Source organism: Pituophis catenifer, unplaced genomic scaffold (genome assembly GCF_029215685.1).
Source record: "Pituophis catenifer annectens isolate HBS135680 unplaced genomic scaffold, rPitCat1.0.hap2 SCAF_1, whole genome shotgun sequence".
Taxonomy (NCBI): domain Eukaryota; kingdom Metazoa; phylum Chordata; class Lepidosauria; order Squamata; family Colubridae; genus Pituophis; species Pituophis catenifer.
This window is the reverse complement of record NW_027256881.1, coordinates 253,048,780-253,074,607: the sequence shown is the minus strand read 5'-3', so window position 1 is coordinate 253,074,607 and position 25,828 is coordinate 253,048,780. Positions and strand designations below refer to the sequence as shown.

Genomic DNA, 25,828 nt, shown 5'->3' with positions numbered 1-25,828 from the left:
CTAAGCTCTTTCAGCTGTTCACAGCTCCAGTTCCCTACAAAGTAATAGAAAAGGGGTTGTACTTTTCATAAGGACAAAAGTGCTTCTTTGCTGCTTACAAATGTTTGCACTTGTGTATAGCACAATATATGTGAGGGTCATTGTCTCAGATACTTTTTTCTCTGTTTAAATATTTTGATATTTTGCAATGAGAAACCTGAAGCTGAGTGTAGATACAGTTATTCTAGAAATACTATTGCTATTGAACTATAAATGTGAAGCTTTGTTAATAATCCCAGTACTTTTCTGACTGAATTCATGAAACTTTATATTGCCAGAAAGGAGGATTCTGGCAACTTGAAAGGAGGATATTTCACTTGCAATATCAAGATTGAGTTCTGCTGTTCTTATTTCTAACTTTGGTCATTTCCAGTAATTTATGATAATTTTCTTCAGATACTCTTAACAAATATGCAATATCTAATTATAGGACAGAACCTGAGCCTTGGATGAGAGATCACGTGCCACCAAAGTTGCTGCCCAATTACATTCTTAAAATGACTGAAGGGAAACATTTTAAAACGGAAAATAACTATGAATTTATATGTAAATGTTGTAATTAAATGTCAGTCAAATGGATTTGTTATCCTGGCCTAACTGCTACTTTTTTCCTAAGATGTACATTTCTGAAGTAAAACATGAACACTCTAAATTGAAGGTTCATAGTAAAGAGATTGATGCATCATACACTCCATGTCTTCCTGGTAGCTTAACCCCAAATTGGAAGATTGCATTGTCCCAATACACTTCTGATTAGCTTACTCTGTGATATTCTAGGTGGGTGTTGGTGCAGGATTTTTTTTTTCCTGACAGGAACTCTCCAGGAGACTTTTTTCTTCAAAGAGGTCAGCTTCATAATCTGTCATTCCTGTACTATTTATAAGCAATTAAGGGGTCATTTCTGGCATGTTCTGGTCATAATGAAAAAGAGTTATATCAAAAAGTATACTGTTAAGTTGATAATGGTCTTATTAAAAAAGCCAATAGCACTTTACTGTTTTAATTTTCTCTCTCTGTCTCTGTCTCTCTCCTCCTTCCTCTTCCTCTCCCTACCCTCTCCCTCCCATTCCCTCCCTCCCCCCTCTCTTAAAAAGGAAAAAAAACTTCATTTCTTTGGCTTATTCTCATTCTCATCATTGGTTTATTAAAGAAATATAATTTCTATTTAGAGCAGCATAGTACAGTAGTTGTTCATCTATTTTGTTCATTTCACCTAAAAAAAACCTTAAATTGGTTGTTATTGTTCAGGGTGAAACAGACATTGTTCAAAGGCCATTTAATGTCCTTGAGTTAATGAAGAAGTGGAATAGCAGCGGTAGCAGCACTACAGTAGCAGTTTTTGAAGATGGACTAAATGGTGCATCACCTGCCTCACAACTGGAAGAAATTCGCGGAGAACAAGATAGCCCCATTAGCAGCAATGGCAATTCAGACCCCAATATAGAAATAGAACCAGAGAGTGGGAGCAGCAAACCCTCAACACCAACAAAACAAGTAAACTTAAAATATTTGTCAGCTTAAATGAAGCAGCTAAGCAAGAGCTGGGTTAGTCAGCTCAATAACTCTTTATATTTGCATTTGATATTTCCTTAAAATCAGTTTGTCCTTTATTTTTTTTCCCCAGACTAACAAGAAAAAAAGTCATATCAATGTTTTACCAAATGGGACTTATAGAAAGAAGAGTTCAACTGTCAAATCAACCTGCAGTGTAAGCATATTTACCCAACGATCAATTTAGTTATGTAGCAGCCCAACTGTAAGCACTTGCACTAGGCTAGGGTCATAGATGATGCTCTATGTTACTAGAGTTGATATGAAAAATGCTGCTATCACAGAAATTGGAATGTCTTCATGAATTCATTTTTTTTCCAGGTGAGGTAAGTGTAGATGAAAGTCCAGTTTAGTCCCACAGATTTTCAGGACATGTTGATATGCTGAACCAGATTTTTTACTGATATCATTGCACATTTGAGTAAAAAAGAACTCTAAAGCAGTAGGCTGAAAGTACCTCACCCTTTGTTGAATTGAATTGAATACTTTATTTGGCCAAATGTGGTTAGACACATAAGGAATTTGTCTCCAGTGCAGAAGCTTTCAGTGTACTTTCAGAGTGTCAAGGGTTATAGCTTTGCTGAGCAGATTTTTCTGCTAATCCACATTTTAGTTTATCTGATTTGCAGTCATTTTGAGAGATAGCTACATCTCTGTTTTTTTTTAATGTAACCGCCTTCAAAATCTTACCAATGAAATTTTGTTTCAGCAGTAAGAGAGAAACTATGTACTTCGGCTAAATGTTCTCTCCTCGTGTTACATTCAACATATCTTGTTTTTATCGTCTTTTTAAGATTCAGAGTGGAGTTGGATCATTGTCTCCAAGACTGGCTGCAAAACGCACAGATAATCAAGAGAAGAAAATTGAGATAGAGAAGTCTTTAACCCAAGGACTTGCAAGCAAAAATACACAAAAAGCCAGTGCCCATAGTGGCTTACACAAAAACAAGAAGAAATCTTAGAAGAATCCCACTCTTCAAAATGTAAGTCCTACAATGTAACAATTGCCAGTGCCAAAGTGTGGCAGCTCTATAAAAAAAGGACCAATATACCTTGAACTTCTATACTTGTTGTTGTTGTTGTTATTCTGAAGCCTGTAAGAGAAGTCTAGTTTCAGAGTAGTGCTGATAAGTGTTCTAAAGCAGTGTGAATTCCCAAACTCTGTAAGGGCATCCACTGATAGTATTACACTCAGAGCAGAGAATTGTGTGAAATTTCTGTCTTTTATTTATTGTATCTAACAGGCATCATTCAGGCAAGCAACTAATTTCTTTGAATCCACTTGTATTTGTCTAAGATTGCTTTTTATTGTCATAAAAATTTGTGAAAGGAGAAAAGAAAATAAGAAGCCAAAATATGTAATGACTAAGTGATGAGGTTATTTTTAATAACTAACTGCATTTTGTACTTGTCAGAAATTGATAGGATTTTGTTTATAAAACTGTAGGTATTATATATAACTGGTGTACCAAGGTCAATTAAATTTGTTTCTAATTCTTTATGCATTATAGTTAGTTGGATAATTTACTTTAAGCAATTGTAGATATTATGAAAATTGCCAAGGTTAATCCTGCTGCTAAAATGCTTGTGTATTTAAATAAAAGAGATCTTAGAAGAGTGTATCTCACATGCTAGTTCATCTTCATTTTTTAAAATAAATATGGATTGTTCGCTAAAGAGAAAATTAATTGTGTGTATATGTATACATATGTATAGTTAAAGGTCAAAATATCTTAATACACTTGTTACATAATGCTTCATACATTCTCTCCATTTTCCACTATGTATTTGTTCTAGTCCAATATTTCCATTGGAATCAGGTCAGTGGATAGGTTTCTTGCAGCAAACACTGGGTGCATTTATTTGAATTTGTAAAAAATCCAGTATCTATCTTACCACAAATGTCAGCAGCATTCCTGAGTGCATGTGCTACCATGTTTTTGTTTCTGAATCTGGTAACTTGTAAGGTACCTTCCCACCTTCTTTCTTTGAAGTTTGTCAACAATACTGTGTCCAAGTAATCTGCAAGTCACAGATTCCACAAATATTTCTAAACCCAGGAATCTCCAATGACATAGGAGGTTAATGCTATGCTAGGCTTGCTAACCCATGCAAAATATGCTTGAAATCTTAAAGTGCTAGCATTTCAGATGCTCAAAATACCATTTGGGATTTAATTGAAGTTATTGAAAACAATAAGTTGATATGGAATTTTTATTTATATATACTATTTATGTATGTATGTAAGTTGCTGTGACTCAATTTGGATTTGGTGGCCCATAAGGAGAAAAAAAGAAATACAAAAAACTGATATAGTTGACCAATTCCCAAATAGGGATGGTTGTATAGCCTTTGCTCTTCAAAATTATTTTGTTAAAATGAAATAAAGAATGGAATATTTCTTTAAGCTAGTGAAAGAATTACTGAATTGAACTTGATAGTCATAATTTTTATTTAAAAATATGTTTGGAAATTCTTCTGTTGAAATTTATTGTCTCATATTTCCCTCCAGCATACAGGTAGTCTTCGACCTACGACCACAATTGAGCCCAAAATTTATGTTGCTAAGCGAGACAGTTGTTAAGTGAATTTGCCCCATTTTACGACCTTTCTTGCCCCAGTTGTTAAGTGAATCACTGCAATTGTTAAGTTAGCAACCCGGTTGTTAAGTGAATCTGTCTTCCCCCATTCACTTTGCTTGTCAGAAGGTTGCAAAAGGGGATCATATGACCCTGGGACACTGCAACCGTCATAAATATGAACCAGTTGCCAAGCATCCAAATTTTGATCACATGACCGTGGGGATCCTGCATCGGCTGTAAGTGTGAAAAATGGTCTTACGTTACTTTTTTCAGTTATGTTGTAACTTTGAACAGTCACTAAATGAACTGTTGTATGTTGAGGACTACCTATTAAGCTCTTCTCAAAACAAGCTCTGTTTTGATGTTGCACCTGACTTTTTCTCTAGTCTGTTAGGAAACAGGAAGGGAATTTCAGAAAGCTCATGTTCATTTTGGCTTTTCCTGACAGAAGCACATGAGGTCTCCTTTGTCTTAAAAGACTAGATCCAGATGCTGTTAACTTTCAGTGTTAGTTCTTTTCCCTTAATCAGAGTGCTGCTTGGAGAAGCCACTCCCTCAGAGCTGCAGAAGCATCATTAGTTCATCTCAGGTCAGTTTACTTTTATCATAGTACTTGTTTCATAGCAAACTGACATTGTGTTTTAGGGTGACTCAGTTTTGTGTTCAAAGAAGCTATTGATGATTATACATGGATTTTTTTTTCATGAGCAGAGCTGACAGAAATTGTGACCTCTGTTGTTTTAGGTTCATGAATGGATAGCATTTTATGCAAAACAAATGGACCTGTAAAATTCTCTTACAACTGTGAAGACTGAATTCAAAGCTTTTGCTTTGATATCATGAAATGTACAAAAGTCATGGTTTTGAAGTTGGAATGTCCAGGTTTGAATTTCCACTTTATTTTGATTTATTAGGGTAATCTTATCTTTCTAATCAAATGTGTTTCTCTTGAGGTCCCTCGAGAAACGATGGGAGTCACATTTAAAAATGGTACCACATATTTCAGAATGTCCCTTGGTCCCTTAATATTTTTTTGGCACTTTTATATTGTAATTAGGTAGGTTGCCTATGGTGATGCCTGCACAGCTACTAGCACTCACTTCATTGGGAAAACTGTAGCAAAGTACCTGATTTGATAAGCCTCAACCAACAGCATGTGAATCCTTTCAAAAATTGCTTCACTCACTCATTCATCTTATCTATGTGAATATTGAAAGCTATAACCCCTTTGAAGAAAGTTCTGATAGCGAACCATTCTGCTTACATAAAAAGGGTGGATTATATACCAGAACTTTACTAATTGGTAAAGGCCTAGGGCGGCAAAAGAAAAGGGATGAGTAATTTTTAAAAAACTTTTTAGATTGTAATATATACATATAAATAAATGTATATATTTGAAAGATGACAGAAATTCTTAAGGTCTGTCTTTGGTACTGCATATATTAAACTTTTGAAATAGACGTGATGTATTGAAATGTCAAACTTTATTATCAATTATTATCCTTCTTCACAAAAGATTATAGAAATTAGGATCTAGGATTGTTTTTAACACTTTTTTCCTCTGCTTTTTAGCATTATAAAACATGCATGGTTTTATGCTTGATAAACTGTGTTTGAATCCAGTATCAATTTTCTTAGCAGCAATGCATAAGAATGTTAACATTCTTGCTGAGTTTTAAAGTTGCAAGAATTAATATAGAATTTTCATTTGCTTTAATCTTATCTGTTTATCATTGTCTTATTTGATAAATAGCACATGTTTGTACTTCCTCAAAACACAGAGCAAATATAAGAGTATATAAGGCAGCAGGCTGAAAGGTAAGACTGCTGCTGAAAAGAAATGGGAGAGGAATATATTGTATATTGTGAGAATATATTGTGAAGTCATGATGCATCCACATATGGGTCATAATGCCAGTTGCCCATGCTATACTTTGCATATATGCATCTTTATGGGAAGGTAAAATACCCCCCCCCCCATGCATCTACATGATGCATTCTGCTTAAAATATCAGATGTATCTATATTATCACTACAGAGCAAAAATTTGAAAGCAAAACTCTGCTTGGAGTCTAGAGATTTCAGGGGCTTGCTTATGAAATAATGAAAGTAGTTCAATTGCTGCAGTTATGTATTAAGGGGTTAAAATGCAGAGATCAGTTAGTGTTGCTTAGATTTTATGTAATATGCTATTCTTAATTTGTGCAACTTCATGAAGCACTGGACAAATCTACTCTTTCTTTCTCAATTTTCCTTTTTTAAAAAGTCATATTTAGGTACCATATAAAGATTCTTCTTTTAATCCCCCAGCCATATTTTTTCGTGTAATCCCAAAATCCCCCAGCCATATTTTTTCGTATGCATTTTCCCTAATTCATGTATTTTTGAATACCAATACACAGTTTTGAAAGTAGTTTCCCCATATTATGCTTAAAGGGTAAGATATTAGACGGAGAAAGGTAGAAAGGTAGAAGACAAGAAACAAGGGATCCTGCTTTTACTTAATTGTAATGACTGAATTTGAACATTTGAATAAAAATGAATTGTTTCAATATATTGTTTAATTACATTTGGGTATTCTTGGCCTATTTTAGTCTAATCCTAGTGCCATTAGGAGATCAGCTCTTTTTTTTTTTAATTGAAAAAGTTTTACAATTACATTTTCTCCCCAGTTTCCCCCCAACCCTCCCTAACCTCCCTAACCCTCTTTATAAAACCCAAATCCTATTTTCACAGACAGTTTGTATGAAGAAGTTGAATTAATTAATATCATATAAGTAATCAAATTGCAATTGATAATGCATCTGTTGACCTGTGTTTGATTCTTGACACACTCGAAGTCACCAAACATTTGAAAGGCAATTGATTCAAGAAGTGTATTTGACTTCATCATTTAGACAGGAATGGACAACTGAGGCAAACTCATAAGAAGGTCTGTCTTTTTCTGGCCTTTGTTTTATAATGGTCACATTTGTGATTATCATTCTGTTTTTCACTTATTGTGAAAAAGACTATCGAGGGTCTTTGAAAATCCTTTTAAGACAAGTCATCAAACCTAGGACAATCTTTAGATGAGTGAATCTTTATGTTAAAAGGTATTATAAAATACAATCTGCTTCTTCACCTTCAGATTATGGTGAGTAATGTTTAAGACAATAAAACATAAGTATCAAATGATGTCATCTCAGATATTCAATATCCTTACAGAGCAACTACAAGCTTCTTACGCTGCAGGTTCAGCACCAGAAGGGGAAAAAGCATCCCACAGAAGACAGGTTGTTGACAAAAACAGTTGTACTAATACAATTACCTCCTCCATAGAGTTTTAATGTGTCATAATGACACATTCAGAAGAGTGGGGAGAATTGAAATGATCAAAACACTTCTGAGACTTTAAGAACTGACGTACCTTTTAATTTCAGCACAGCTAGTATTGGCTCAATCTCAAGTTTTCTCTTTTAGAAGGCTCCCTCCTTCCCTTCCTTTTTAAAACTTTTTTTTTAATTTAGGAGACTAGTTAGAAGGGAGTAGTTAGCTTAGCAAGTATTGCATGCCCTCCATAAGTTCTAATTGTTTTCAATGAAGATTGTCAAGAGAAGTAAAAACAAAATAATAAACAGTCTTGAGTGTTCAGAAGCTTACTGTATGCAGGTACATGGAGACACTCTTAAAATTTTATCACTCTTCAGCTTTTGATTTTTCTTATTCAGTTACCATTTTATAAGCTTAAGAAATACAGATAAAATCTTATGCTGGAGAAATTTCCCTAGACATAGATTTTTTTAAAAAAGATGTTGAATAAATAGGCTTGGAAAGACCTGTCCTATTTATGAATTAAAACTGACTAGATTTGCTAATCCCTAGCAATGCTTTCTTTGCATTTGTCATTTGTAAGTCATATACTGAAGAATTATGTCTTAGATCAGAATGCTCTTTAAAAGTAAACTCATATATTTTACATGGATCCTGAAAAGCATTTAGCAGGTTGACTCCATGCTGAGATAGTAAGATATATTGAATTAATATTTGTATCTCTGAAAGTTTTTACTTCACCCCTCTGGCAGCAAGCTTTAAATTCTGGATTTCTAAACTTTGGCCAGGAAGGTCCAAAACACATTCATTTTATTCTCCATAACTTATGGGGAAGCCCAGCTGGCTCATCTGGACATATTTGCTTTCAATAATTTTATTAAGCATTATATTAAACAGATAAAAAATTAATGACACCTCCCTCTCCCCCCCCCCCGAGAAAAGAAGTGATAGGGTAAAAAAATATATAAGAAAATTCCCCCTTAATCACCAGGAAATAAATTCAAGATTAATAATTTATCATTGTCTCTTAAAACACAACCAAATACATCTTTATTCCATGTCATCCTATTTTCTATAAATTCATCTCTAAATCCTCAGTTTGTTTTATTAGTCAGCAAAAATCCAGAAAAAATTAACAGAAATGCCAAACATAAATATATAATCCCACTTTCTACCTAAAAATGTATTTCCCCCTATAATTAACTCTTTAATAATCAAATCTAATCTCAACAATTAAACATTATAAAAATTAAAAACTATTCAACATTACCACAAATAATAATCATTTATTCATATAGTAAAAGGACTAATATAAATACAAACCACATAGTTATTACAAACCAACCTATTACACCCAATTAAACATTTCAACAGTGATAGTTACCTATTATTTGAATAACATTTATATATTAAAAATAATAACCTAGATATTGAAGACAAACCAGTTTTGCATTGTTTCTTCTTCCTCCTGGCAGTCTTTAGATCCCATACATAAAGTTCTAATGCCTGCCTTCTTCTGCTATCTTTGTCTCTTCTTTCATAGTCCTTGTCACCTTTGTTAAAGTCTTCTTGCAGTTTCAATGTAGCCTTTCTAGTATATCTTTTAGACTTCAATTTAAATAAGTAGTTCACACCATGTATGAGAAGGAGGGGCAGAGCCTGGGGCAAAGTTGAAAGAGGAATCAGCATAGAGTTGCTAAGCGGTCACAAACATACTAAGGCTAACCACCATGAATTCTGTTGACCCTTATAGAATAGAATAGAATATTCTTTCTTTATTGGTCAAGTGTGATTGGACACACAAGGAATTTGCCTTTGGTGCTTCTAGCAGATGCTAACTGTTAGTGAAGAATATTCCTGAATGGGCAATAGAATTTCACATGTCAAATATGGTATCAATTGATATAGTCCTGGTTTTTCCACGCCTGACACACCGCACTTTTGATATGTTATTGTGTGCTGCTGTTGTTTTTAAAATAGAACTCCAGATCCATTTGTAAATATAATATTTCCCTTTCTTTCTTGTAGGCTATAGGTTTAGGGTCCTCTGTAATATCTTTTTCAATTTTATTCAAAGACGTTTGATTCTCTTCAACACTTTTTGGTTGCAAAATAGGGTTAAGCAGCTCACACAGTTCTTGAGTCCGCAGATCATAAATTTCCTTTAAGTAGCAATCTGTTACTTTCTAGTAGTTAATCTTCAAAACCTTCTTATCAGCAACTTATAAACACAGAAATTCTTTCCCACACAGAGGATATTTTAGTTAGTTTCCCCATCTTTCTTTAAATCAATTTCATACACGTTCTTAGCATTTAAAAAACAGCACTATAGTCATTCTTTTGCTGTATGTTACAAAAATACTTTGTAAAATCTTACAAAGTTGCAAGCATGTAGTTTCTGTTCTGTTTAAACATATTAAAAAGAGATTACAAAGCTTGCTGTTCTGAAGGTTTTTCAATCTTGAAGAGGTAATAAAAAGGAAATTAAATTCCAAGTTGATTAAAAAAAGGCATTGGTCAAACTTTGACTTCTTTAAAAATGTTACATTAATTGCTCAGAACAGGATGAAATCCATAATTCCTGATGATTGCAAGTGAAAAAACATATGCTTCTATCGAACATATGTTGTTTTTTTAAAAAAAACAACACAGTTGTCTGGAATACATGAGGTGATCTCAAGATCTATCTTTAATCCAGGGAATATTATTGACAGTCTGGATCCTACATCCAGCTGCCTTATTCAGCTGCAATATCTCAGTGAAGTTCTGGGTACCCATTTGCCTGCCTCATTGGAAGCATTCACCATCTGGACAGATGTAATGGGCTGTGAGAATCACCTTGAGGAAGTGAAGGAAGAGTCAAAGCCAAGGAAAATGTCAGACAAAGAAAATCTGAGCTCAAAGTAGGAATTTGAGAAAGCATCTCAGATTGGACCCTTCCTAGTTCTTTTTAGGATAAGTGCAGAGAGGCCACGTTCAGGATTGCAAGATTTTGTTTTTGTGACTCAATAATATTAAATCTAGTTTTATTATCTTCAGTTCTGATATTAGAAAATACCACTGAATACTTATAAAGGACTAGAAAGACATGGTATCTTTCTAACCCTCCCTAACTTTAGAATCCTTTGATAAGTAAAAATATTTTAAAAGCAAACCTGCTTTGCCTGCCTCTCTAAAATGAAGATATATGAACAAATTAATCCCAAAACAAAAGTCTTTGTTCCCACTAAAGAGATTGCATGCGGGATATAGTTGAGGATTCCTGGCATTTAAATGTGGAACTGTTTTGAAGAAAAAAAGAAGCTAGAACACAACACTTCACCATCAGAGAAAAAAGAAAAGAGGTGCAGATGAAGGACAGAAAGCAAATCCAGTAACAGAACAACTTGGTTGTTTCTATGATTGATATGGGAGAAATGGCCTTCTGGGTAAATAGAATAAATAAATGTTCAGGATGATTTTTTGTCAGAATAGCAGGACGATTTTAACGTTTCCTTTTGAGTAAATGTTGGACCATGTAGGGCTGAGAAGAAGCATTCACAATGAAGGTCAATCAGGCTACTTGCAAGGAGGCAGCCTTGCCCCTCTTGATGGGCCATACTGGGAAGTGGCTATTTAGCTCAGCAAGTGGAATGAAACAACACTGGGAACATGTCTGTTTTCTTGCTGTGTGTTCTTCAGCCATTGTGATTCTTGCCTTGACTCCCAGACTAGATTCTGTACCTTGAACTTTGGATCGTGCCTCTTGAACTCTGAATTTGCCTTTGCCTCATGAACTTGCATAGTGGACTTGCCTTGCCTTTATGCTGTGGACTGGCTCTGACTCTCTTGAGTAGCCTGTTGAACTCATTGGAGGTGTGCTGGTGTTGGTGAAGGGGAATAGTAATTCAGGTTTGGAAGCCTTAATAAATATTCCTAACACCTGTGATCTGTGGGTATGTGCATATGTGCATGTGTGTGAACGAGACAGCCACGTGCCTTTGACAACACATAGCTTGTGCAGATACAGTGCAAATCTTGTTCTTTCTGGTCCAGCTTTTAATACAAATCAGAGAAGAAAAAGCACATCCTATTCAGAAACATTCTTAAGGAAGGTGTCAACATCTTTTTGCAAGACTTACCCATATTATACCCATTAGAAATTGCTGTTTTTTTCTACTCCAAGACAAAGTGCAGCTCCTTTCACTGTGCACAGAGAAATAGTAATTTGACCATGAAGAAATAAATGGGGTGTCTTCCTTCACTGCCAAATACATCTCTTAAGGATGTTGTGCTGGGGAAGATGAGCCATTTGGCTAAAAGGGACTTTCTTCATTTCATCTAAGTCCTTTTTAGTCTTCTATCACAAACCCAGCTCCAAATTGTTTTGCTTGTATAAAATACTGGATGGATAGATGAAGAATTGAAAATGTAATGCTTACATTACAGTGAATGTGATTTCAAGAAACACTTAACTGCACATACTTCATTACATCATTTGTAGTCTCTGACTTTTTGAAAGTAGTTATGAATACATGCAGTTAATAATTACTGATAGACCTTTGCTCATTTTTATTATTTTAAACACTTTCTATTGAATTTGACATATCAATGCATAGCCCCCCCAAAAAGCTATTCACATGCAACTATTGTCTGTTTCAAAATTAAGATTCGTTTATACAGCATTTATGGATCTAAAGCTCCTCAAATTTCAGCAGCATTCAGTTTGATTTGCATTAACAATATGGCAAGGAAGATAATTTCATCCAAATTCTAAATAGAAAGCAGCATTTTTGGATTAAAAGACATAAAATAACACATTGCACCCAATATCTGTGACCATCTCTCCTGGGATTTGCATACAACGATAATTAACCTATATTCAGCCCTAATTAGGAGCTGTGGTCATTTCCAGCACTTCTATACTGATCACTTCAATTCACATTTTAACATAACGCATATATTATGTACTTAGTTGTGAGACAATCATAGATTGAGAAATGTGTCCTGGTAGATAGAACAATGTACTGTATATGGTAATCCTGTTCTCACTTACATGAATATAAATCCTATCAAACACACTGAGTTATTAATTCTGAATAAATGTGCATAGAATTGTCTCAAAGGTGCTTTTTCAGGAGGCAACTGGACTTTCTTGTTTTTCTTTGAAGTCGTTTCGCTTCTCATCCAAGAAGCTTCTTCACCTCTGACTGGATGATGGGAAGCATTACAGAGCTCTAGAGAGTGCTAGGTCTTTGCAGAATGTGCTCAAAATGTTATAATTTCAGCCTGTTCATTTGTGCCTTGAGTGAGATTTATGGATTGATTTGTTCTTTGATCCATTTGACTATCCATCATATTTTCGGGAGTCTTTTCCAATACCAAATTTCAAAACCGTCAGTACTCTTTCTATTCTGCTTCATTAAAGCTTCCATAGAGTGTCACAGGGAAAACATGATTCTGTTCTTTGTTAGGTATAGACACATTTTGGCATCTGACTATCTTTTCCAAGGCCTTCATTTCTCACTAGGGCCAGTTTGCAGAATCTTTTTTAAAAACAATTTTTATGAAATAAATTTGTAACATATAAAAACCATAAGCGCAAATAAAGATAATAAATTAAAGAAGAGTAGCAAATAGTGAAAAAAGAAAAAGAAATAGAAAAGAAAAAGAAAAAAAGGAAAAGGAAAAGGAAAATAAAGGTTATAAAAGGCTTCTGAGTGAGGTTCTATGGTACCTAGACACCTCCAAAAGAGCCGAGACAATAGTGCGATAGTGAATGGCAACCAGTACACCAGTAAATGATGTACTCTTGCCAAATGACTTAAGAAAAATTGCCTAGGATATATAGAGGTACTTCAAATTTATGTTGGAAATGTGGATAACATGAAGGGTAATTTTATCATGCCTAGTGGACTAATAAACCCTCTCCCTCCCTGAAATCTCTGGCTTCTAATAGATAAATGATTCTAATAATTTTAAAGATCAACGTTCAATTGAAACCAGAATTTTTCTTGATAGTAATGGACAGTCGATTAGAAAAGTGTCATGGAATATTATTTTTATTTTATCCACAATGGAGAAATAGTTGGTGAAAATGATAGAACTAGCAGAGATAGCAAAATTAAGCTGTTAATAGAGAAAGTTCAACAACTACATTTATTAGTGACTGGATACTCCTAATGGACTGTTTGCTAAAAAAGAAAAGAAAAATAAACTTGTGACTTATGGGTTCAACAATTAGAAGCTTACATAAAAAAGGAAATTATGAGATCACCTTACAGAGAATGGGAAAAATGTATAATTGCTTCAGGAAGAGTGGAAATCTGCAGCATATTTCTTGACTACTAGTTCTCTTATGTCTGTGAATGTGGGGAACAGTATATGACTTACTGATACAATATATGTCAGGGAAGATAACATCAAGTTACAGCTGGGAGAGACCGACTTACCCCATGGAATCCATTCCTATTGTAGTTCATGCCTATAAACAAGTTGGGACAGAAACAAATCCATTAAACATTGCTCCAAACTAGACTCCATCTTAAACACACCCATATTTCCTTTTCCACAAAGCATTTCCCATGTGGCCCTGATATTGTTTTCTGAAGATTGTTAATTCTGCTGCCGCTTTCATCCAAAATGGTTGGATGGGGGAGGGGGATAGCTCAGTTTCTGACATCTCCAGTTAAAATGCATCTCATGTAGAGATGCTAATGAGGACTTCTAGACAAGACCCTGGAAAGCTGCTGCTAAATGGAGTAAACACAATCTCATGATTTGCCCCTGTAAAAGTCCAGTGAAAGAGAGGGCTTTCTACATGCCAATGAAAATGCTACTTTGCATTCAGAATATTTATAATTGCACTAAAAAAAGTTCATTTAAGCATAATATCAATTAGTACTTTCATTACAAGGAAATTTAAATACCAATTATGCCTGGGAAAAATGACCTATGGCCTCTAATTCAATATTAATGCACTTGATGAGTGATGCTAACGGCATCGGAACAAATGCAGCTGTCCATATGCTTACATCAGTAAAAGGGGGTATTTCTGTCACTTAATATAATTTCATGGACAAGAAGTGGCTCTTTTATTGCTCTTAACGATGAGAGATCCCATCAAATTCAAAGAAACTGACACCCAGGGCATTTCAAAGGATAAAAGATATGAGATGCGATAATGGGTAGATAAGTATTTCCCACAATTGATGGACTAGATCTGCCTTATTACAGTTCAATGCAGTCTCTTGCAAGGGCAGGAAAGAGTGATAATAATTACAGCCTGGGATTTGCAAAGGTGCCAAGAGAAACTAGGTGTTCAAATATAGTTATAAGTCAAAGGAACTGGAATCTCTGAAGATCTAATGACCAACAGATGGAGAAAAATGATGTATTTATTAATAGAAGTCTGCTGAACTTGGAAAACATGAAATCCCCATTTATAATTTCATAAAATGGTTTTAAGTATAAAGGCAGCAAGAGAGTAAGGATTGCTGTACCTAGATTAGAGGAAGGTAGGATTTCCCATGCCCCAAATACTCTTTCTTTTCTCCAATAAACCAAGGCCTGTACTGAAATACTTAAAAAATAGGACTCCCCCCACATTGGATAATTAAAAGTGAAATGTCTCCAGGGTGGCCCTGTGGGCCAGATCTAATCATGTCACGGGCTTGATCTGGCCCATGGGCCTTGTGTTTGACATGTCTGACGTAAAGCCTCTGGGTAAGGATATTTGATGGTATGGGGTAAGGGACCATCTGTGTGCTTTAATATTTCTATCCCAGGTAAGTTAAATGATGCTATAGAGGTCTTGTCCTAGTGGCAGTGCTGTTTGGATGAGGAATAGCAGACTTCAACTCAACTGGCTTTGGATGGCTTTGTGTATTGCAGACTCCTGGCTTTCCATCTCTTTTTCTGGATGGCGCTGTATGGATTGCGGAGCAAAGCTTAACTGCCTGTGCAGTCACATTTTGCAGCAGCTGAAGCTTCTGGGCAGCTCCATGTACTGCGTGTTAGAGTAATCCATACAAGAGATGATTAAGGTTTGTGTAACTATGAGCAAGGTCTCCTAATTGAGGAAGAGGCATAAATGGCACACAACATATACTTGCCAAAGGCCCTCCTGATCATGACTACAACCTGTTCTTTGAACAGGAGTTGAGTCTAGAAGGAACCCAAATTGTGTGCAACTTGGGTTTCTTCTGGACTCAACTCCTATTCAAAGAAGTGGCTGCACAGGCAGTTAAGCTTCGCTCCACAATTCATACTTGTTACATTTCTGCTACATAAGCTGCATTGGTGGCCAGTGTACTTCTGACTTCAACTCATGGCCTGCCTGGCACTTCCAAGGCCTCCCCCAGCTTCCTTCTCTTGTGCTCCTTACCTGGGAGTCCTGCCTCTTCCTATTTAACACTCGCACATCTTGGGGTTATGAACCAGGACTGCCAGGCTCACATGATATTGCATCTTACGATCACATCACTTAATAATTGCAATCCCAGTTCCAATTGTTGTCATAAGCCGAGATCTGCCTGTTCATTTTCTCATTTATAATTAGTTGGGCATTACTGCAGTTTTCCAGCCAATATTACAAGTGTTCCATGAAAAGGAGATAATGGGGAGGAAGAAGCAAGCCTTTCAATCAGTATGGTAGAAAAGACACTACTAAGTATGACAGGAGAAGGAAATCTTTGAAAAAGATCACCAAGAGATTAAAAAGTGTTAATCATTAAATCAAGAGATAAAGATGACAGAAAAATACTTGAAAAAGAATTTAAACTTTTCAATGACTTTTTGCTGGCATGTTTAAATTAAATCTTTCTTTCTATCTATTCCTGCTTTTTTTCTTTACCTGCTAGGGATACTGCAGAACAGTAAGGTGCCATCTTCAGCTTGTAAAACTTAGATCAAACACATTTTCATATGTTTTGTTTGAACTTGTCTGACCATAAAGACATTCTCTTAGCAAAGACACCTTGGCTAAATTAAGTGAGGGAAAAAATAACCAGAAGTTGAATGGTTGAACTGATTATTATTTTTGTGTTTCAAAGTTTCATTAGTGAAAGCGCTATAGAATATGTGCAGAAGTTGAGTTTCAATTACTGGATTGGAGGGTGCGTATCTGGTGTGCTTTCAGAGCTACATCTCTTTAAGTTCTGTAACTTTCTTTCTGTAAACTTTATTAACCAAAGATTAAGAGTTAACATTTGATGTAATTGAAGAGCCTTGATAGTACAGTGGTTTAGTGCACCCTGTTATTAACACAGCTGCCTGCAATTTCTGCTGGTTCGAATCTCTCCAAGGCTCAAGGTTGACTCAGCCTTCCATCCTTTCTAAGGTAGGTGAAATGAGGACCCAGTTTGTGGGGGCAATAAGCTGACTTTGTATAAAATATACAAAAGAATGAAGGCTATTGCTTAACGCCTTGTAAGCCGCCCTGAGTCTCTGGAGAAGGGCGGCATATAAATCAAATTAAAAAAAAAAAAAAAGAGCTAAACTTGTTCCACTTGAAATAAGCAAAAGAGAAAATGACAACTTTTCAGCTCCTTTTCTAGACTAGTTAATCAAATGCTACTGTATCTTGATTGCCATCAAATAACTTCCACATGCAATAATACAAACTGGATTTTTCTTATTTTTTAAAATATTAACTTCCTATAAATATCCACGATATACTGTAGAGTAAATTGTTTAGTCATCTTTACAATCCATGGTGTATAATGGAAATTCATATTTATGGTTAGACTCCAGCTTGCATCCTATATGTTTTTTGAAGCTCTGGGTAGAGCAAGATAGAAAAGGTATTAATGCTTTGGAACATATGGAGAAGATTCCTGTGAATACCATGGACAGCAGTTGACCAGGCTCAAATTATCTACTTTGGACACATTATGTGAAGACTAAGCTCCCTGGGGAAATCTATATTTCTGGGCAAGAGGACAAAGAGGACAATCAGTAGGAACATGGATGGACTCAATTACACTGGTGGAGAGGTGCACTTTTGGAAGACATGAAGGACCAGTTTTGTGACAGATTTTTTATAGAAAATCTATGTATATTAAGTTGACACCAATTTCATAGCACATAATCATTTTATGAGGCAGATATTAATTCCCAATAGTGGTCTATAGGCAATAGAGCAGAGAAGTAGGCTTCCATCGGATCACTGCTGATCAAGGTAATTGCCACTGAACAGAGCAAGATATTTAGCAATGTATTTTGCCCATCTTATACTTTTCTTAAGTTATATGTAAAAGAACAACTTGTACTCTTCCTAGTCTCAAGGGAGGTACAGGTTTTAGCATAGAACCTTCAGATATAATTTGTGCCTCAATTATTTGGTTGAGCGCCCTTATTGGAAAATTGTCAGGGCTCAATAAAAATACATTGTAAAAAGGATCATCTGCATTTTGAGGCTATGCTGTTATAATTATACATTTAGTCTGGATACTCTTTTAATAGGCACATGTATATATTTAATGAGAACATAAAAACACACAAAGACAGAAGTTCTGGATCAAACCAAAGGCATAGCAAATCTAGATTAAGGCAAACATCTTGACTCCTTATATTCTCCAGCAGTCTATTTATCAATTTATTGTTAGGTTAACAATCTTATTGAGGATGGAAGGTTTTATACTGGAGTTTACTGGAGTTTGGTGAGTTGTGTTTCACCAAAATCATATGATTGCTGGAAGGGAAGGGAGCCTACCGGGTTCACTCCTTCCCAGAGATCCTGTTTCAAATTATTTCCACAAGCTGATTACTGCTGCTAATGATAGAGTGAAATTAATGGATTGTAAATTGATTGTTGGAAGGAACAGGTCATGCCACTAACCTGAGGATCAGAGGAGCTCCATCCCTTTCTTTGTAGTGTTTTTCCTGAAGATTGTTAGATGGGAAGGAGATATATGTAAAGATGTATCCTTCCTTCCTTCCTTCCTTCCTTCCTTCCTTCCTTCCTTCCTTCCTTCCTTCCTTCCTTCCTTCCTTCCTTCCTTCCTTCCTTCCTTCCTTCCTTATAGCTGCCTATCTCATATATATGACTCTGAGCAGTTTAAAGATGGCAATGGCACTTAGACTTATATACTGCTTTACAGTGCTTTACAGCCCTCTCTAAGCAACTTACAGAGTCAGCCTATTGCCCCCCACAATTTGGCTCCTCATTTTACCCACCTCGGAAGGATGGAAGGCTTGAGCCTGGTGAGATTCAAACTGCCAAATTGCAGTCAGCCGGCAATCAGCAAAAGTAGCCTGCAGTACTGCACTCTAACCATTGCGCCACCGCAGATAACAATTTCTTTGTTGTTCTACTGATATTTAGGAGAGATATAAGCAGACTTACAGTAACAATGAACCACTGGTGTCTCCATAGTCTGGAAGGAGCATGTTTCCATATGTCACAAACTTCGGTCTCATCTGTCATTCTTCCAACTAGATATTTTGGAAGAGGTATTGTTTAAATCACAATATTATTTTATTATTTAAATGAAAATGTTGTTTTGGACAATGAATTGTACTATGGACATAAATCAAGTCCAAAGTAGCCCCTGAGGTAATGCCTCCAAGTAATACTTATGCCTGCAGTTCCAAAGTACCATTTTCGTACTTGTAAAAAAAATGCACAAGGAGAATTTTAAAATGAGGTTTCTCAAACTTTCTTATGAAACCAGTGGGGGCTAATTAAAAACTAAATATGGAATCTACAAACACCCAGATTTATTTACACTGTTGTTAATTTCTTCTTTAATATTCATAACTGCTTTCTGTTAATTAAGAAGAGAGAGAGAACATGAAGAGAGATTTGGAACTAAAGCAGGCTGCATACAGATAAGGGGTTTGATTCTTGAATATCTGGAATATTGCAGACTGCCAACCGTGAGCCAGAAATTTATATGCAGCAAATGTGTGTTGTAGTTGCAAACCCGGCTCAATATATGTATGAATCTCTCGATGGCTTCTTATTAATATTATAATCAGTTGTGCCATTTTCTTGTTTGCCAGCATACTGTATCTCCAATGGTTAAGTTACGAGGCTTCTGTGGCCAAGAGAAGGTGGAATGGCGTAACAGTGCCTGTGGGAGGAAGGCAGTAGAACTGGCACCTCTTCCAAGAGGGGAAAACAGCCTTTCATCCTTGTGTTGATTAATGTGCATATATGCACATATTAAATGGCCCATTATTTGACACTATGGATGATTGCAAAACGCCAGAGCAATTTGGGCCAAATGGCACCTCTAATGGGAGCTGACTCTCATCTCTGCTTCCAGCTGAATATTTTCTATCCTCACAAAGGCTGGGATGCTACCAATGAAGCTGCCACCTGCCCCATTGTTGGAAATGTGGATAAAATGCACCACCGTGTCCTAACCTATCTACTTATTCAGTAAACAAGGGAAAGATGATTTTCACCCTGTTAATGAAGAGGGTAGAGGTGACATTTGTTTAAAATGAAGCTTTTCTCAGGCTTCCTCCCCTCCCCCAGCCCAATAGGAATGGAGAACTTGCCCTAATAGAAGGAACCATGAGGAAAAACAAGGAAAGGGTTTATTAAATTATTATTTTGATAGTGGACACCTTGAAATCAAGTGACTAAAAAAGGGAAAAGCTTTTAAAACTCCTTCCAGCTCTCATAAGGCTAAGAAGCTGTCATTTTCTTGTGGACTTTTCACCTCAGAAAAAAAGCTAGTTGAGTTTGCTGCCACTATGAATGGAATCAGGGCAGACCTGACTTATTTTTGTTCTTGTCCAGTTCTATGTGACTCTGAAGTAAAAAAACCCTAGATCTTCCCATCCAGTTTTAAATACAAATGAATGTGGTCAGCTCCTGTTTAAAAAGACAGAGACCAGGGGAAACAACCCTAGAGGGAAGAGCTTTCCATGCAGGACATTTTAATTCACTATACTGTATATATTCATTTCAAGGTCAATCTATTGAAAGTTTGGCTTCATTGTAGAAGGACTTTTCTCTCTGGAAGAAGGAGATTCTCATCTTGACCTGTTCTCCTGTAGTTCCAAGGCACTTCTCAATTGTTCCAGAATTCCACTTCAGAACATTTTTCAGAGAACCCAAAAGGCTGCAAGAGAAAGTATGACTAAATGCAAATACAACTTGGTCTTCTTTTAACATCAGCAGAACTCTTCGGAGCACAAGTCTAGATTCCACCCAATTGGTAGATCTTCGGTTTTTCAATGGGAGGAGAATATAGCTCATCTAAATAAATATGAATGGAAAGCAGTGGTTTGATTCTATCTTTCTAAAATTGTTAAGTACCAGACTTGGGGGCAGGGAAGTTGGTTTCAGTTCAGTAATGCACCTTGTATAATGAATGAAAGTGACACATCTATCCATGGAAATCTTTGTACCACATAATGAAAGGAAATGAAAATATCACGGGGACTTTATGCATTCCTAAATATTTTAAAGCCCTTGGCAAGACTGGGATCTGTATCTTGATGTGTGCACTCCTTCTTATTTGGCCAAGTTTAATACTGAAGCAGAAGATAAATAGCCATCTGCCAGAAGTATTATAGCACTAAGCAGAAGTGTTCCAGCACTGAGCAAGAACTTGAATTTAGTAGCCTAAATGATGCTCTGTGGTGCTTTTTTATCCTTGTCCATACAGGAAGTTCTCAAATTACAACTACTAATTCAGTAACCTGATGATACTGTTCTACAGGATGAGCTAGATGTATAATCAGGGTCTCCCTCCTCCTTTTATGGAATTATTCCTACCCTACTGGCCTTCCCACAGGTTTATTTGCTACATGTTTTTGTAAATTTGGAAAATTTCCAAGTGAAGTATGGGGGGCAGGTCAGGTAACCAAGGCTAAAGAAGGTGGGCAGATTCCTGAACTGAAATTCACTAAATTTCTGGTGCAATGTTCCAACTGGCAGTTTTTTCCTGTTGTTTGGTGATTTGCCACAAATTGATGGCTCTAAAGCACTCTGGCTGGGGAATTCTGGGAGTTGAAGTCCACACATCTTCAACAGGGGTGGGTTCTACTTACCTTTACTACCAGTTTGCAATGGGGCCGCGTGCGCTTCTGCGCAGAAGCTTCCTGATGACTTTGGGGTCGGTGGGTGGAGCCTCCTGCCGGTTTTATTGCCGGTTCTTGCGAACTGATCCAAACCGGGGGCAACCCACCACTGATCTTCAAGCTACCAAGGTTGAGAAAGAATGCTCTAAAGCCACAGGAAACAACCAATCATGTTGCCTGTAAATAGTGTACTCACAGATGAGGATGCCATTCAGCAGTGAGCCAGACACACAGCAGAGGCAGAATGCAAATGGCCAATGGGCAAAGCAAGGGTTACGCCCACATTGACTCAAAGTCAGCTGGATGAACTCTTTTAATATAGTAGTGGTGACACCTCAGTGTGGTTTTGGAAATGAACAAGAGTTCCTAAAAAGTTCACCCTCCTTCAAGATGTACAGTAGAGGTACTTATGCGTCAGGTGAAAAGTGAGAACATAGAGGTAGAATGAAGTCCTCATATTTCTGTTTAATAGACTAGCTAGACTAAACTTGAAATCTGGCTGAAAATCCTGCCCTTGCTATGAATTTACTTGATAGAGACTTAAAATAAGCTTCTCTCGTTCGCTCACTTGCTCTCATAAACCACATCTGCAAAATGCAGATGAAAAAAGTGACCCACTGTGAAATTGTTCAATTTGATATTAAATCAGTGTCATTGTAAGTTCAATGGTGAGTGCAATGCCCTTTTTGGAAATTATAAGGCTCTTTCTACCAAGGATGTCAAGGGGTTCTAATTACATTGAAGCATAAAAAGCACATAATACTGGTGTAATTGTATATCATCTGCTCTCAGGGCAGAAATGCTGAATGGGTGTAAGAGTACAAAAGAGGGAAGTTCTTAAACCTTACAACTGATTTCAAGAAAGTGGAAAGAAAGGAAGAGAATAGTAAGAGATGTTTTCCTTATATTCAAGGAACACTTATGGCATATTTCCCAAGGCCTAGCTGTTGATTAATGAGGGCAGAAAATAGTTTAGCCTGGGATGGGCAGTGAACAACCTCAGTCACCTGTTGCCTTGAGGCCTTTTTTGCAGGAAAAAATCGACAGGATGTTTTCCCATAATTTTGAGCAAGGAAAGCTCAAAGCTTTCCTTGCTCAAAGGAAGGAAAGCTATGGTATAAAGCATGTTCAATGTGGTTAAAAGTACGGGTAGTTCTCGACTTACGACCACAACTGAGGCCAAAATTTCTGTGGCTAAGTGAGACATTTAAGTGAGTTTTGCCCTATTTTATGACCTTTATTACCACAGTTGTTAAGTGAATCACTGCAGTTCTTAAATTAGTAACATGGTTGTTAAATGAATCTGGCTTCCCCACTGACTTTGTGGGGAGGGGATCACATGACCCCAGGACACTGGACTGTCATAAATATGGGTCAGCTGCCAAGCATCTGAATTTGGATCACATGATCATGGGGATGCCACAAGAATCGTAAGTGTGAAAAATGATCATAAGTCACTTTTTTCAATGCCCTTGTAAGTTGAACAGTCACTAAACAACTGTTGTAAGTCGAGGCTACCTATATCAAGAACGCCTACTGTTCAAACCCAAGAAAATACATAAACTACCACCTTCGCTCACATCACATCATTGGCATCCTGCCTACTACAGCCCTTGTCTTCACTCTCGGTGACCCCTGCCCCAACTCCTAGGTGCTTCTTCCAGCCTCCAAGAAGTTGTTTTCTCCTGATTAAGCAGGCATTCTTCTCTAGATCTTCCCAATAAATGATATTAAACATTTCAGCTGGAAATGAAAGGGAAAGGGCTAGGAAGAAGAGTGGAAAAAAATAAGCCAGAGGTCCAGGAAAGGAAGGGAGTGCACTGTTAGTTACTATATATTCCAATGGCAGTTGTCTAGTAACTGGCTTTGCCTCAGCACAGACATCTGGCTTGTGTCTTGAACTTGTGCTACTCCATGCTTGCTACTCCGTGCTTGTGCCACTCCGTGCTTGCTTTCAGTTGGGTATTCAGTTGGACAGCAATCTCCACATTCAGCTAAACACCCATAATCAAGGATGAGTCCATATGAGTGGTGCTTTCACTGGACTATATGAATAGCTTCTCTTGTTCTTTTTTCCCCACCCTTTGACACCAAGTCTCTCAGCCACCCAGCCTAAAACATACAATAGCAAGTCCTATTATATTCCTGCTTGGTCCAATTAGGATTTACTTTAAAAACTGCCAGAGTGGCACAGAGGTTTTCACGTTGGACTTGTCTTTGAGAGATTTTAGGGTCAAATCCATATTTAGCCTTGGAAGCCCAGTCACGAGGATGCTATTGTTTCCTGCCATTCCGTGAAATGTGAAAAAGTCCTCTCTGACCTAACTGGGCTACAGCCCAGAGGAACTGGTTACTCACCCCATTCTACCCATTTCTCCAACCTCCTTGACTCCCAACCACTGTGGTTGTGTGAAAAGGAAAAGAACCATATATAGGAGTTTGGAGAGAAGTCCCATGTTTGTAGGCATTAAGCACTAACCTCTCTGGAACAGAGGCTAAACTATTAATAATCCAGGTTTGCATGGCATAGTTAATTGCGGGAGGAGAGTTTGGCCTATGGCAACCCCAAGGACATTCTGGATTAAATTAGCCATCTGTAGACCACCTCTAACTAGGTTTAGTCAGTTGTGTGACTTGTTAATTTGGTCTTTATTAGAGTTGCCTCTCATAGGAACAAAGCCAATCTTAACCCAACCTACCTTGAAGGCTCATTTTTGTGAGGTCTGAATCTGAGGTACAATGCTGTGAACTCCTAAAGCACGGATGTCAAACTCGATCATGTCATGGGCCGGATCATGATATATTGTGACTTTTTTGCCTTTGCGGAGCCAGTATGGTCTGCACATGACGTATCTGGCTTGCGGGCCGCCAGTTTGACAGGCCTGTCCTAAAGAAAAATCAGATTATATGTTAATCAATAAATGATAAATACAAGGAAAACTCTATGACAGTGACTGGAAAATGAAGTTTTAGAAAGTAACAGAATGAAGGCTGTGTGTTTCTCTGCCAGAATTTGAATCCTTAATATGGATTTCTACATTAAAGCTATTAGGACAATATTGAGTTTGCATTTGCGTTTATTTGAAAAATCAAATGTAGCATTTCTGTACACCCTTAGCCTTTTAATCTCCTGAAGCAAAGATTCAAGAGCAAATTTTCCATTTGTCCAGCAGATGTCTCTTTAGAATTACTTGTAACATTGCAAGGAACTGCCTGTCTAAACCCAGATGATGGGAACTGCAGCTGGAGGAAAGCAGAGCAAAGAATGAAAGTGAAAGGAGACTTTAAAAAAAAATATTCCCAGATATCTACACATCCTGCTGCTCTTTGGTATATAGAGCTGGACTTCTAATTTTTTAAAAAAACTTTGTAAAACAGAGGGGAAAAGTTATATACTGTAAGAAAGTTACATAGGTCTAAAAACACTCATTGTGCCAAAAGATTCTGGCTGTAGACTCTTGCATATCTATACATTCTGAAAAACAACAATTGTGCTAAGGAGATTTGCCAGGCAAGAAAGGTGCAAGGGAGCCCTTCCAGCTGACTGTTAAGTGTGCTGATTTCTCAAGGCTGGCCAAACACATGCAAGCTGCGGCAACTTGATTTGTAAAGGTATACTCCAGCACTTATTGGCGGATGCAATACTTTGGCACGTAGACATTTGTTTCCATGAGTATATGCTTCCTTGCTGAATCCCAGCCAGAATCTTGCAACAGTTAGGGCAGACTTCCCTAACAGGATGTCCCCTGTGATGCTTTATTATGATCATCATCAACCCTCAACAACATGGTTTTTACAAACTCTAAGCTGGTAGATTTGAAAAGAAACAAAGTTGTAGAAATGGGATGCAGTGGCTCAGTGGTTAAGACGCTGAGCTTGTTGATCGAAAGGTTGGCAGTTCAGTGGTTTGAGTCCCTAGTGCTGCGTAACGGGGTGAGCTCCCGTTACTTGTCCCAGCTTCTGCCAAGCAAGCAGTTTGAAAGCACGTAAAAAATGCAAGTAGAAAAATAGGGACCATCTCCATGCGCCTTTGGCATTTAGTCATGCCAGCCACATGGCCACAGAGACGTCTTCGGACAACGCTGGCTCTCTGGCTTTGAAACGGAGATGAGCACCACCCCCTAGAGTCGGGAACGACTAGCACATATATGCAAGGGGAACCTTTACCTTACCTTAGGGTTGTAGAAAGCTGAATTAAAATAACTGACAGGGTTTACAGTTCATGTTTAATTTATTTACAGTCATATCTTAGTTTATTTATCATTGTTTGCTGAATTAACTACAATAGCTGGGATTATCTAATATTCTGCATCACATGATGG

At 37.0% G+C, this 25,828-nt stretch overlaps 1 protein-coding gene across 1 annotated transcript in view; it reads left to right on the top strand.

Annotated features, from left to right (window-relative positions):
* The window catches only part of STK33 (serine/threonine kinase 33), a 31,979-nt gene extending 29,427 nt beyond the window's left edge, over window positions 1-2,552 (top strand). Inside the window, exons 11-13 of the mRNA XM_070957463.1 lie at window positions 1,288-1,533; window positions 1,664-1,747; window positions 2,385-2,552. Coding sequence (XP_070813564.1) covers window positions 1,288-1,533; window positions 1,664-1,747; window positions 2,385-2,552 — 498 coding nt within the window. The remainder of the gene's footprint in view (window positions 1-1,287; window positions 1,534-1,663; window positions 1,748-2,384) is intronic.
* Window positions 2,553-25,828: the final 23,276 nt, after the last annotated feature.